This window comes from Cryptotermes secundus, unplaced genomic scaffold, assembly GCF_002891405.2.
Source record: "Cryptotermes secundus unplaced genomic scaffold, Csec_1.0 scaffold1412, whole genome shotgun sequence".
NCBI lineage: Eukaryota > Metazoa > Arthropoda > Insecta > Blattodea > Kalotermitidae > Cryptotermes > Cryptotermes secundus.
The window spans coordinates 192,814-206,770 of record NW_019737102.1 but is presented as its reverse complement, the minus strand read 5'-3'; the positions used below and the strand labels follow the sequence as shown (position 1 = coordinate 206,770).

Genomic DNA, 13,957 nt, shown 5'->3' with positions numbered 1-13,957 from the left:
AGGGTATCTTAAAAAAGTGACACAAAACATTTACCTAGTTTTCAGGTTATTATAGAAGTGTTTGTTCGTCTATTCAGTGAATTCAGCGAATATGAAAAAAAGTGGATCCAGATAGCCATTAAATCTGTAGGAATATATGCCTACTAATTCCTCGGTACATTTTAAGAATAATTGCCGGGATAGCTCAGTCGGTATAGCGACTGGCTACAGGCTAGACTACCGAGAGGACTGAGTTCGAATCGCGGTAGGGTCAAGAATATACTCTTCTCCATATCGTCCAGACCGGCGCTGGGGTTCACCAAACCTCCCGTACAATGGGTGCCGGGAGTTCTTTCGCGGGGATAAAGCGACCGGAACGTGAAGCTGGCCATTCACCTCCTACTAGTGCCGAGGTGAAGAAAATGTGGTTCTATACATCCACTCACACATACGCCTTCCGGGAGTAGTGCTAAATTAGTTAAGCACAGGGCAACTTCATCTTTTACTTACTTTACATCTTAAGAATGATTCCGTGTACTAAACTTAATCAAAATTAATTAATTCGGAGTTGCGGAAAAACACACAACATGCCGAAGGCCAAGTTCTGATGCTACTGTATTCACGAAATACGCGTAAACGCTTTTAGGGACATCTGGCTCAGAACGTATTCGAACACGTGCCTCTGGAGATTAGAGGTAATTGACTATAAGCTGCATCTATCAATGTTCTGTTATCAACTGATCGATCGCACGTGGCAGTCAGTTTATAGTTATGATGCGTCTGTTACACTAAAACCTTTTCCTGACGAATTTCGAAGAATCGTGAAAAATCTTCTGCTTTAGGCATGTTTCCATTCAACAAAAGTATTTCCCACCGAGGCGATCCAGGTTCGATCTCGGGTCTGGTCAAGTGGGATTTGTGGTGGACAAAGTGGCGCTGGGGCAGGTTTTCTCCGAGTACTTCGGTTTCCCTTGCCAGTCTTCAGGGCAGAAGTCGACGCAGCGCAAGGGACTTAGTCCCACCCCACTAGCATTAAAAAAAACAGGTACAGTGTAACCTCTATAATCCGAACGAGTTAAAGCACTGGTACATTCAGAGTAGCGAATCGGTGAGGTTGCATTAGTTCAAATCAAATATTAGATGTTTTAATTACATAATTTATTCAGTCGATATAGCGACGGACTAGGGCTGAACATCCGGGATTCGATTCCAGGAAGGGGCAAGATTTTCTTTTCTTTTTTTTTCATAGCATCCAGATATGCTGCGGAGCTCGCCCAACCTCGTATTCGATGGGTAAAATGTAACGGTAAAGCTAACCCTGTAACGGCCGTGGAGGCCCATAGGCTTGTGAGACGTCAAGGCTCCCACATTTTCCAGATAGTCGAATCACAGATGGCGATGAAGTTACCAGTCTTAAGCACCGGCCGCCCTTTACCCCAGAAAGACTCATGGTACTCATTTCTGTCAGAAGCTGAGTCGAACCCAGGGCCATAGTGCGGCTGGAAGGATTAAGTAAATTGAAAAATCCAATAACCTAATCGGTAATCGAACCCGCCTCCTTCCGGCTTGTAGCACTAGCGCCTCAACCAACAATGCCACTGCTTGTCTCTATTCAATGGGTACCGGGGGTTAACGTCCTCCGTGGTTAAGCGTCCGGGATTGAAGCTGACCACTCAACTCTATCTAGAGCCGAGGTCAACAATGTTGGAACTATCTTCACTCTCCTAATAAGCTTTACAATATAATAATTAATTAATTAAGCACAGGGACAATTTTACTTTTTCCGTTATATTTCTATATAAACAACGATCGGAATATGATGTAAATTACAGAGGATTCAATGTACTTAATTCCTGATTTAATATACTGAGTACATACCCCGTGTATTTGTATATTTATGACCTTAATCTCTAACCACAAATTTTGCTACATGTTCCTGGGAAGTTCACATTCCTATTTCTTCTTTCCGTGTAAATGTTCCTGTCTCTGTCCTTGCTCGTTTATTTATGTATTTCTCGGAATACGTGTACCGACTAAGGTAGGGGCTGGACAACCGAGGAATCCGAGTTCAATTTCAAGAGAGATCAAGAGATTTCTCTCTCTTCACGGCGTTTAGGAAGGCTCAGGGGCTCAAACAGTTTTATCCAGTGGGTACCGGGACCAATTCCCCAGCGCTAAATTCGCCGAGGCGCGAAGAAGAGCGGTCATTTCCATCTACAGGTAGTACCGAGGCTAAAAATGAGTAAAGCTACCCCTCCACAAGGCTTCATAACGACCTGCTTAATTCAGGGCAGGAACAAATTTTCGGTTGCTAAGTAATTCCTCTGCCGGTCACGGTAGCCGAGCGGTCTAAGGCACGTACTGTCTTCGCTCGCTTGGAAACCTGGATCGTGGGTTCGAATTCCACTCAGGGCATGGATGTTTAGTTTGTGTGTGTGCGTTTTTCTGTGTTTGCGACGAGCTGATCACCCGCCCAAGGAGTCCTACCGAATGTGTAAGATCTAGAAAAACCAAAATGAACGGAGAAGTTTATGGAGGTAGGCCTAGGCCCACTGCGGCTGTAGTGCCAAGGAAAAAAGAAAGTAATTCCTCTGCCGATCATAGTGGCCGCCCGGTCTAAGGCATGAACTGTCCTCTCTCACTCGGACACTGTGTTCGTGGGTTCGAATCCCACTTACGCATGGATGTCTGCGTGCGTTTATTGTGACCTGTGTGTAGGTAGTGGCCTTACGACGGGCTGCTCCCCCGTCCAAGCAGTCCTACCGACTGTGTAAAGAGATCAAGAAACTGAAAAAGCAGCCAAGGCTCGACAAAGGGCTGTAGAACCATAAACAGATAGATATATAGATAAGTAATGGCTATGTAAATAAGGACCGTTGCCAGGCAACATATTCCTAGCACATACCAATGGACTAACTGGGAAGAAGTGTTCTCTACGAGGTCCGTGCGACAGCTGGGTGACGCAATAATAGAAGAAATGTTGGAAGAGGTGTTTTCTATACGGTCCGTGCAGAGGTGTTACAAACAGGAGTTTAGTTGGTTGGGAGACAGTAGTCGGGCAGTAAGGGCGTTAACACGGAAGCTGACGACGTTGAAGCCGTTAGAAGGCAACGACTGGAGAAGACACAGCAGAACGAAAAGCTTTAGCGCTTGCAGTAGTGAATTGTAAAGTGTGTGAATTAGCAATAGCAGTACAGTTACTTGTAGCTTCGTTCTGTAGGAGTTCGACAAATCCAATTATCCCGTCTATTGTCACTAAATGACATAACAATATATTTTCTTCTTTTCCCAGTAACCATATGAATATCCTACACATCTTTGCCAGCGGTCCGGCTTCATTAATTCCCATTCACAATAGGAATTATCGGGAAGCAAAACGGGAGCATATGAGTAACGAGTAAAGACTAAAGCAGACGCTTTCCCGTGAAATAAATTCCCTTCTTCCTTTCCTCGTTAAGTGCCTTTAGTTTTCTGGAAGTAATTAACTCAGAGTAGCTTTTATTCTACATTGACAGGGTAAATGACATTCTTCATATAAAACCTGGGTTTTTGTTTGTTCTAGATCTAGGCTTAGGCAAGTTTCACTGTACACTCTATTTTATACTGAACGTCACGCTTTGACAATTTTGCGACACGGCGTATAATTGAACTCGTGAAATACAGTAGCTTAATTAATGGGTGTAGACATCACATACCGTTTGAAGGACGACGTTACAACGATGCTCAGCGGTGTAGAAAATAAGGAAGACGCGCTTCAGTAGACTTCCACCCCCCTCCTCCCTCTCGCTGGTCCCAAGACCCCGGTCTAAAAATACCATAATCCTGTCCTGAACGATTACGTTCAATCAAACGTAACAGAGAGGGAAAAAGGAAATCCTGAGTAACAACTAAACATTGCCATATACTTCCATATACTAAACTACGTGGCTTGAGTCCGCAAACGAACTATACCAACCGAGCGACCGCCGCTTGTCGGCGAAATTAGTGCCAACTTTAGCGGATAGATAGTGTCGCGTGGTCAGTGCAACGAATCCCCACGGCAGTTAATTTAAGTTTTCTAGACCGGAGCCGCTATTTCCTTGAAATAGCTCCTCAGTTATCCTCACGAGGCTGAGTGAACCCCGTTCCAGACTTCTCAGAAAATCTGGTAGCTCCGGGGATCGAACCCAGACCTCTGGACCTGTAGCCAGGAACTCTGACTACTAGACCGCAGAGGCCGTCCATATACTTCTGAATACACCCAGTACTAAGTCGGCTGTGCTGATTCCTAACATTAAACCCAGTTTCCCAAGAAGTGTTGTAGCTGGGCAAAGTAAACCCTGATATCCAGGCGACAAATGCGCATTACGATTGTGATGTTGTTGAGCCGAGTGTGTCATTTTATTTATAATTTTAACAATAAAGTGGCATACACTCGAGTAGAGCAACTGCGTGGGCACACACATACAAATGGAGCACATATAAACAACAACGATAACAACACCACGCCGATATACATAGGCCTAAACAAAACAACACAAAAAAACACGGGACGCCGCAAGAAGTTGCAGCAAGTGAAGATATGAAGTGATGTTCTCGAGGGAATGTACTCGTACTTTGACGTGAACGACGAAAGTGCAATGACATTAGAATATTTTAACTATTTTTTATTGCTAGTGGGGTGGGATTAAGTTCCTTGTACTGCTGCCACTTCTGACCTATTGTACCAGCCCAAGATGATGGGTGAGGGTGATTGTGGAGCAATTGGTGGAATGAAGATTGGCAAGGGAAACGAAGTACTCGAAGAAAACCTAATCCAGCGCCACTTTGTTCACCACAAATCTCACTTGACCAGACCCGGGATCGAACCCGGGCCGCCGCGGTGGGAAGCCGGCGATTAACCGCTTAAGCTATGGCGCGGCCTTCATCTGACTTAGGGTAGGGACGAGGGAGATTCTTTCATGAACACGGTGATTTACCTTCGGGTTCCATAACATTCTGTTCATTTTTAAGCGGCGGAAAAATTATTGGTTTCTCAATACGGATTCAGCTTTGTGGAGATAAATGGCTGTAGACTAACACAATAATTTACTGAATTTAAAAGTTACGACTAAAATGTCAATGTTTATGTTCTATTGATAGGTAAAGGTAAAAAGGTAAATTTATACCTGTAACAGGCCATGAAGGCCCATAGGGTTGTGAGAGGTTGAGGGCCCCACATTATCTAGACAATCGGCTCAAATATGGAGGTAGAGTTGTCAGCCTTACGCGCCGGTCGCCCTTTGCCACGAAGAATATTCCTGATACTCGTTTTTGTTAGAGTCTGAGTCGACCCCAGGGCCATAGTGCGACTGGAGGGATTAGATCAATTGAAAAAATCCACCTCATCCGGACTTGAATCCGCGACCTTCCGGCCTGCAGTATAGTGCCTCAACCAACTACGCTACCGCGTGCCCCTATGTTCTATTGATACAATATGAAATTTGTCGTTTAATCCTTGACAATCAGATCTGAAGTATGAATTCGACACAACTGGATGAGTACAGATCAGAAGTTTCTGTTACGTGAGGGTGATCACGTGGACTGTACTTCGTTACAGTAGGTTCCAAACAAAGATCACTGCTCGTCGATATACACTAGATGTTCTTAAACTCTGGAGTTTTGTAACAATAAAAAACAAATAGACAGACGGAGGGGAAAACTAATTCCCTTGATTGCTCCACTCCATCTCACTGTGTTGTACTTAGCGAAGACAATCATTGATAAGTCAGCAATAAAGAACACTTAACCCAGTTCTGAGAACTTCACGCTTCTCTTGTTCACGTATTTCGCTATCCCGATACACACACGCCATACCCTATATGTTCAGTACACACAAACGAATTTCCTGCGAGCGTTACGTAAGTCGCGTGGATACAACGAATTGTAATTTCAAATTAAATTTCTTCTAGTGGTTTCCTAGTCTGCTGATATTACCGGCGCGTTCCCTTAGCCATAACGTCGACATAATTGTCTTCATTACATACATCACCGTCGTTCTGGGCGTCTGCTTCGGCATTCGCTTTGAGTCGAAGTGGATACAATAACTTCAAAATATCTTTGAGCCTATTCCATGATATATTCCTCATAGTGACATGTCGGCTCCGATAAATACATCAAGTAAGGGACTGTGCATGCCGAATGCATTCTTTGAAACTTTATTTCATTATTATTTACGATAATTTATTACACACATAAACGTACAACGTATAAGCTAATTACATTACGGATTCAATTCCTAAGAGTCGGAAATTCATTTTCTTGTATTTCGGAAAATATTCGTCCTATTATCTAGGATCGTGATGAAGCCCAGGCGGTTATACAATGACCTTTCATTGTAAAGTCTCGGGTTCAAGACTTCATATGAGGTTCGTGATGGACGAAGTGGAGCATCTTCAGTTTTCCCCTTTTTAATCACCATTCCACCCTTGCTCCATATGAGGTATGAGATAGCCCACATCAGCAGCATATTTAGACATCCTTGATTTTTGGGGGTTTTCTCTGATCCTACATTTATCTGGCTACAGAATCAGTATGTTAACTGTATAACGTTACGATATGTTTAATGTTATATGAACACTTTAAAAAAACAACTTAATTCAAGGTATATTTATTCTCTTGTGAAGCAAACAGTTTTGAGAACATCCATTAAGTTCGAAGATTATAAGCCAAATTAAATTCTAATAATATGTTGTCACGTGTAAGGGGGTACGCGTGACGAAAATAACGGACTCTGATTCGGATGCTTGAATTTGTTAGGATTTCGGTTACAAATTCTCTCAATTACATTTACTACAGGGCTATCACTGTTTTACACAGTTTACAGTTCAAGATACACACACACACACACACACTAACTAGGATTCTCAGTTTCCACTAGTCGTCTCCTAACAACGAACCTCAGCACAGAAACTATCACTTCAAATCTCTATGAACCTTTTTTGTCCTTTCTTGTTCAGTCGCCCTGAAATCTCGGAACTCAACTAAAATTCTGTCTATTACTCATTCCTCAAGCTTACGAGTGCCCGCAAACGATCTTTGTTTTTTCTATAAACCTTACGCACGGACCTATAGAAAACGTGTCATATGGTCGCTATCCACTGTTGTGTGACGTCCTTGCCTACGCGGAAATATGTTTACCGAGCCGTTGCCGGGTTGCATAATACACTTGTTCCATTGTCGCGTGGGTGTTTCTTGGTTGTTTCTTGGCTCAACCATCCTTGCATGAAACAACTATGCCACAATGCATTGTATCCCTCTGAATAACAATATTTATTGAAATGCATCAAATATTTTCTGAAATGAGAGGTGGAGAAGAACATACACTACAACCTCATCATCATGTATTCATTTTCTAAATATGGTACAAATGATGCATACAAAGTTGACGACTCAATCTGATGATTACACTTTCCTCTGTCAGCCTATATTTCTTGCGTGCCGAGCTTTGGAATTGGTCCAGTACATGTCAGCGAACAGAGTACTGGCTGTTCAGGCAACTTCTCCGACATAACTGTGCTGCATTAAGTCTACGTTCTGTTTGACAGGCGTTAATTTGCTCTCAGTTCCAAGGATTGCCGTTGCGCCATAAGCAAATCCCACACAGTTCATGAGGACCAGACACTCTATTTCCTCTTCAACAGAAATTGCACGCTTGATTCTCATAGCAAAAGGAAGGAACATCAACACGTGAGGAAGGCAACAAAACAAGGCGAAATTCAACCTGCACAAAGAGCGAAAGTGACATACGCCACAAAGGCTCCGAGAACGAAGTTACTGAAGTCTCTTCCACCCCCAAATCATTACCGGGATATTCTTATCTTGCATTCATCTTACGCTTCCAATTGTGGTTCTCTTTGCAATGTGACAAGCATCGCCGGTTGAAGATGAGATGTTTGTTTGCCGGACTGGTGTACCAACTTGGTAGCATGAAACAACCAATCGCTTACTTTTGAGAGAGAGAGAGAAGAGAAGAAGTGCGGGTGGTAGTGAGTGACACTACATTAGGGGGGGGGGAAGAAACTATATCTCCGATTTTTAAGGTTCCCAGGCAGTGCCCGCTTGTCCGTCTGGTAAAGATAGAGCATATGATCGGATTTCTTTTTAATTTTTTGATAACGTTGGGAGGGCTATATTAAGGTGAAATTTTGATGTTGACAATGGGAGGGCTGCATGTGAGGCATTCAGCGCAACGTGGAATTTGGGTACCAACTCAGCATTTGCTCTAGTACCGAGGAAAACCACGGAAAACCTTGGTCGAGCTGGCCGGTCTCAGGACCTTCCGGATACAAACTGACTTCTAGCCAGCAGTCCGGCTTAAATACGCGAACCCTAACATTAGACCCTGTGTGTCCTGTTCCTTTATTTCAAAAGTTTACGTTTGTGTTTCTATGATTTCAATTTCCTGATTCATACACACAGAAAAAAAAATCGCCTACTCTCCTTTCACTCTATACTGATTGATACAACACGGACTGCATAGAAGACACTGCGTTTAAGAGTTCTTCTACTGTTTTATGTGTATTCGTTGCGGTGGCGACTCGCTCATTCAGCCGTTACCTAGCAAATTTAGGGGTGTACATACAGAGAGACAGACAGACAGAGAACAATATGTTTTATTTTCTTTCAAAATAAGGAAAGTAGTCTAAAAAAGAAAACATGCCAGTATGAAAACTATAAGAGTCGCACGGCAAACTGGCCCTAAATCATAGTATAAAAGGAAAAAAAAAGTTAAACTATGACTGTAACAGGCCGTGAAGGCCCATAGGTTTGTGAGACGTCGAGGATCCCATAATTTCTCTAGACAATCGGCTCACAAATGGCGGTGAATTTGTGAGCCTTACACGTCGGCCGCCCTTTACTCCCATAAAGATTCTTGCTACTCATTTCTGTTAGAGGCTGGGTCGATCCTAGGGCCATAGTGGGCCTGGAAGGATTAGGTCAATTGAAAAATCAAGTGACCTCATCGGGAATTGAACCAGCGATCTTCCTACTTGTAGAATAGTGCCTCAATAACTTGTGCCGTTGAAAAGTACTGATCTTACGTGCATAAATGACTTTAGTTATACTGATACAGGTCGTCCAGTGACTGAGTTTAGCTCTTTCTAAGGGAACCAGCATAGTAGGTGTCTCCCCCCAGTCCACTGAGAATGGAAACAGATAAACTTTTAAAAACACTGTGTTCTTTTAGAACACCGGACGATGGACAAATCCCAAAACTTAGTAATCCCGTGCCGGCAATACACGTTTCTTCTTCTTCTTCTATTCCTGTTGCTCCCACTTGGAACATAGAGCATTCGTGAAACGCTTTGTTTTACTTCAGTTTCTTAATCCAAGACGGTCAGTAGGACCCCTTGGACGGGGGATCAGCACATAGCAAGGTCGGTACCTGACACAGATCACAGAATAAACACAGACATCCATGCCTTGAGTGGGATTCGAACCTACGATTCCAGTGTCCGACAGGACGAAGCCATTCCATGCCTTAGACCTCACGGCCACTGTGATCGGCTGGTATGCGTTACTAGTTATAGCTAAATAAATGCGTGACGATAACCAGAAAATAATGCGCATATCGGTCCTGACAGGCGCAGGAGTGGTCATGAAACTGACACTTGGGTCTGTTACAGCCGGAGCTCTACAAGAAGGAGATGCTGGCCAGGCAGACGAGTTCTGATAGTTCTGGCACTGGGGAGATGGAATATTGTGGAAAGCTGCATTTCGCGCTCCGCTACGACTCGGAAATCGAAGGACTTGTTGTCAAGGTAACCAAGAACTGGTAACTTACACAAATGAGAGAAAAAATTGGATATCTGAATACAGCCGAAAGAGTTCATCACTTAAACAGGCCTATCAGGAGGAGCTGTAGAATGTCTGGTTTTCTGCAAATTGCACGTTCTTAAACCACAGCCTGAAAATATATTCGAGCGTTCCATGTAATATTTTGCAAATACGTTATCACTCTATAAAATGTAGAATTCTACAACTAAATTATTTAGTTTAAACTAATATTTACAAATAAATTTGAGAAATTGTCAAGAAATATGTGAAGATTTTTCACATTATTTGACGTAACTACAACACTCATATAGCCTTAATAAAATATCAACAATTAAAATCGTGAGGCCCAAGGTAGATAATAAATTGTTACTGTAACACCATGTCTTAAAATACAATGAACTCCTGCTATAAACTCTTCTATAATTAACACAGATTTCTAAGGGTACATCCATTGCTCTATATTTTTATACATGAGTTTGCTAAAGAGGTTATAATATTTTTCCAATATTTATCACAATGAAAGATATAAATCCAGCTCTATTTCGCGATTGTCTCTAACATCAGTGATTCACACAAGCACCATATCAGTACATGGCCTTTAGTAGCACGAAGCTCATACATGATTTTCTTACAGAAAATGAAAAGGAAAATGGACTGAACATCGGTTTAAATATGTAAAATCTTCGTGGAAAATTAAACTTAATGTTATGCTTTACTGTCTTTGTGACTAGTAACTAATGAGCCTTGGGAACATGTGTGAATACAGATCATAAACATACATTCATATTTTGGGTAAAACAGAGATTTTACACGATAATAAATATAAATATTACTGTTTGCCACAATGGTTGGAAAAAATTTCATTCTATTTATCAAATTTAAGATAAGTTGAATTTCTACAGTGGAATTTTTCACATACTGGATAGTTGATTTATAATTATTTATTCATAATTCTTCATTGTCTCATGAAAGTTCATGAGCTGAAGAATTTGAAGGTAGGTGTCATGCATTCTTCCCAGAATTTGTTACAATATACAGAACTAATTAGTTCAAAACATGTCTCTTAATTACAGTTCTTGAAAAACATTCATGTTAATTTATTAAATATTTCAGAATTTATCAATAACTGTACTATATAAAAGACAAATTAGGCATATGCAGAATTTGATGCTTTAAAAGCGGTGACTGAAAAAGATAATATTTTTCGCCGAAACGCCAGGCCGCTCCATAGCTCAGGCGGTTAGTCGCTGGCTTCCCACCGTGGCGACCCGGGTTCAAGCCCGGGTCTGGTTGTGTGGGATTTGTGGTGGACAAAGTGGCGCTGGGACAGGTTTTCTCCGAGTATTTCGGTTCCCCCTGCCAATATTCATTCCACCAATTGCTCCACAATCACCCTCATCCATCATCTTGGACTGGTAAAATAGGCCAGAAGTGGCCGCAGTACCAAGTGGAGTGTCTCATCCCAGTAAGAATAAATAAAAAATAATAATTATCCGAAATGTCGGTTGACTTTCAACGGACTACATGGAACTGTATTTCAGAAGACAACACTCTTCATTTAAGGGCACAGCCTGAATTTCGCATAATTAGGCCTAGTGTTTGTTAAGATCATAAACAAATTGACCTACAACTTCTGACCCTACAGGTGCTGCAAGCACAGGACCTTCCGGTTAAGGATGTCAGCGGCAGTAGCGATCCTTATGTCAAAGTGTATCTCTTGCCAGACAGGAAGAAGAAGTTCCAAACGAAGGTGCATCGCAAGAACCTCAACCCTGTGTTCAACGAGACGTTCATCTTTAGGTGAGTACGTACAGAATTTAATGTCCTGCTTTAGTTACTTAGCGATTACTCTCAATGGCTCAGGTCTTATATAAGCGATTTATTTATCCGTTTAAAGGATGCCGTCTCTGGGATGTGGCGCCGTGCAGAAATTGTGTAAACCGACGTTTCGGAGGAACGAATTGCCTCCATCTTCACGGTATAAAAATTCGCGAGCGATGAACCAGCGTGAGCAGGTGGCTGCAGACTGCAGACCTACTCACACTCGTTCCTCGAGGATTTTTTATATCCTGAATATGGAGGGGATACTTTCCTCCGAAACGTCGGTTTACACAATATCTACACGGCGCCACATCCCAGAAGACGCCATCCTTCATAGTCACCACCGTGAAAACCTCACATCTTATTTATCCATTTCTTTGTGATTCACTTAATGACTTTGTGATTAGCTCAGATGATGTAGGGTATAATGGCATGATCACTGAAAAAAGAATTGAAGAGGACAGGGAAGAAAAAATCGTTGCCTAATTTAAGCCACTAACCCGGCATTTCCTAAAGGGGCTGGGTAACTCTAAAACAACTTCAGTAATAATCTTCAGTGTTCCCAGACGAGATTTGAATCACACAAGATCCGAATGTAACTCAGACACGTTATGGCTAGAGCAAACTTGGTCGATGCAGCGCAGAATGATGGGGTGATTAATAAATAATGAATCGAAAAAGATGTGGAAGGAAGTGGTCTTGGCCTGATTTGAGGTCGTGAGGAAATTATAACACTTTATGGAACCGAGGTAGCTCAACCACTATACAGGCCATGATACAAAACAGGAAACTGAGGAATCAGGGTTCGATTCCCGGTGTATGAATTTTTACTTTCTCAACAGTGCTCAGCAGCCCTCGGGAATCCACAGTGAACAGAGTGGCTAAAGCCGCCGAGGTCTCAATATAACCACTCATCTCCATCAGGTGTACGTAACTTCGAACTAGGCCAAGAGTAACCTTGAATGAGCAGAAGAAAAATTTCAGACAAGGGGGTGGGTTCGAGGGTGTGAGAAGTGACAGGCGGCCAGTTGTTTGTAGGGCACCCTCGAAGCAGGTTATACTTACGGTTTTTCTATCATCTGTTTAAAAACGTCAGTTTCCTTGAGCATTAAAACGTATATAATGAGTAAGAAATTAGGTCAGGGTAGAGGTTCTTTTCGCCGGTCACGGTAGCCGAGCGGTCTAAGGCATGCACTGTCTTCGCTCGCTTGGAAACCGGGATCGTGGGTTCGAATCCCACTCAGGGCATGGATGTTTAGTTTGTGTGCGCGCGTTTTCCTGTCTTTGTGTACAGGTAGAGGCCTCGCCACGAGCTGATCACCCGCCCAAGGAGTCCTACCGAATGTGTAATATCTAGGAAAACCGAAGTGAACGGAGAAGTTCATGGAGGTAGGCCCAGAGGTCCACTGGGGCTGTAGTGCCAAGGAAAATAATTGGTTCTTTTCTTCATTACATATAATTATTATATTTTAATTTTCAAATTATAGATTAGTACTATATATTAAACGTATTTTTCTTGGCAAGACGAGTGACCGTATATTTGTATTATTGTAAAATGTTTTTCGAAAAGAGAATAGGGTAGTTTCAATGAAACACGAAGGGTCGGCGAAAGCGGAAGAACGAGTGTTAAGAAATTTGGCTAGGAATGCGGAGCCTTGTTCGAAGTTACGTGACACTGACTATACCTACGTTTCTGAACTTATTGTGGCAGTGAAAAGCAAGCAAAGTCACTTTTCAATATAATCGCCACATTATGAAAGCCTAACAAGAGACTGGAGGTAAAATTTTCATTCGGTCTTAAGCCTGACACAAGATTAAGGGGTGTTATCAGCTTTAAGCCCCGTCAGCATCAATTTTGGGGATAGCAGTAGCGGAACCATTAAGTAACAGGCTAAGTGGTTTCAGGACAACTCACATTCTGCCAGAAGACCAAGGCTTGTTGCCCGATGCAAACCACTATACTGACTGAGGTTTCTCGCCTCTCCATAAGATTTTGAAGCCACAAAAGAAAAAAAAAAGCTGTTTAAATTAATTCTGATATGCTAGCTCCTGATCTGGTCACAAAATTTTCCTAACACGTCTCGACTTTCGTGTTAAATGCCCAATAAAATCAAACAACTTGTATTCTAACTTTATTTTTCTTACAATTTCTGGCAAACCATAGATGTGAGATATTTATATTCTACTAATGAATGAAGTTCATTCCCATTGGCCGTGACATAGCTCAGGTGGCGTTTCGGGATCGAACCCAGGCCAGGTCAGTGAAATTTGTGGTGGACAAACTGGCATAGGGGCGGGATTTCTTCGAGTATTTCTGTTTTCCTTTCCAATTCTCGTTCCACCAACTGCTTCATAGTGT

General features: G+C 42.3%; 1 protein-coding gene and 1 long non-coding RNA gene across 2 annotated transcripts in view; one reads left to right on the top strand and one right to left on the bottom strand.

Annotated features, from left to right (window-relative positions):
- Positions 1–13,957, bottom strand: part of LOC117282768 — a 126,393-nt gene that overhangs the window by 52,229 nt on the left and 60,207 nt on the right. The window lies entirely within an intron of this gene.
- Positions 1–13,957, top strand: part of LOC111870223 (synaptotagmin-10) — a 123,652-nt gene that overhangs the window by 56,415 nt on the left and 53,280 nt on the right. The window contains exons 4-5 of the mRNA XM_023862330.2: positions 9,627–9,761; positions 11,423–11,577. Coding sequence (XP_023718098.1) covers positions 9,627–9,761; positions 11,423–11,577 — 290 coding nt within the window. The remainder of the gene's footprint in view (positions 1–9,626; positions 9,762–11,422; positions 11,578–13,957) is intronic.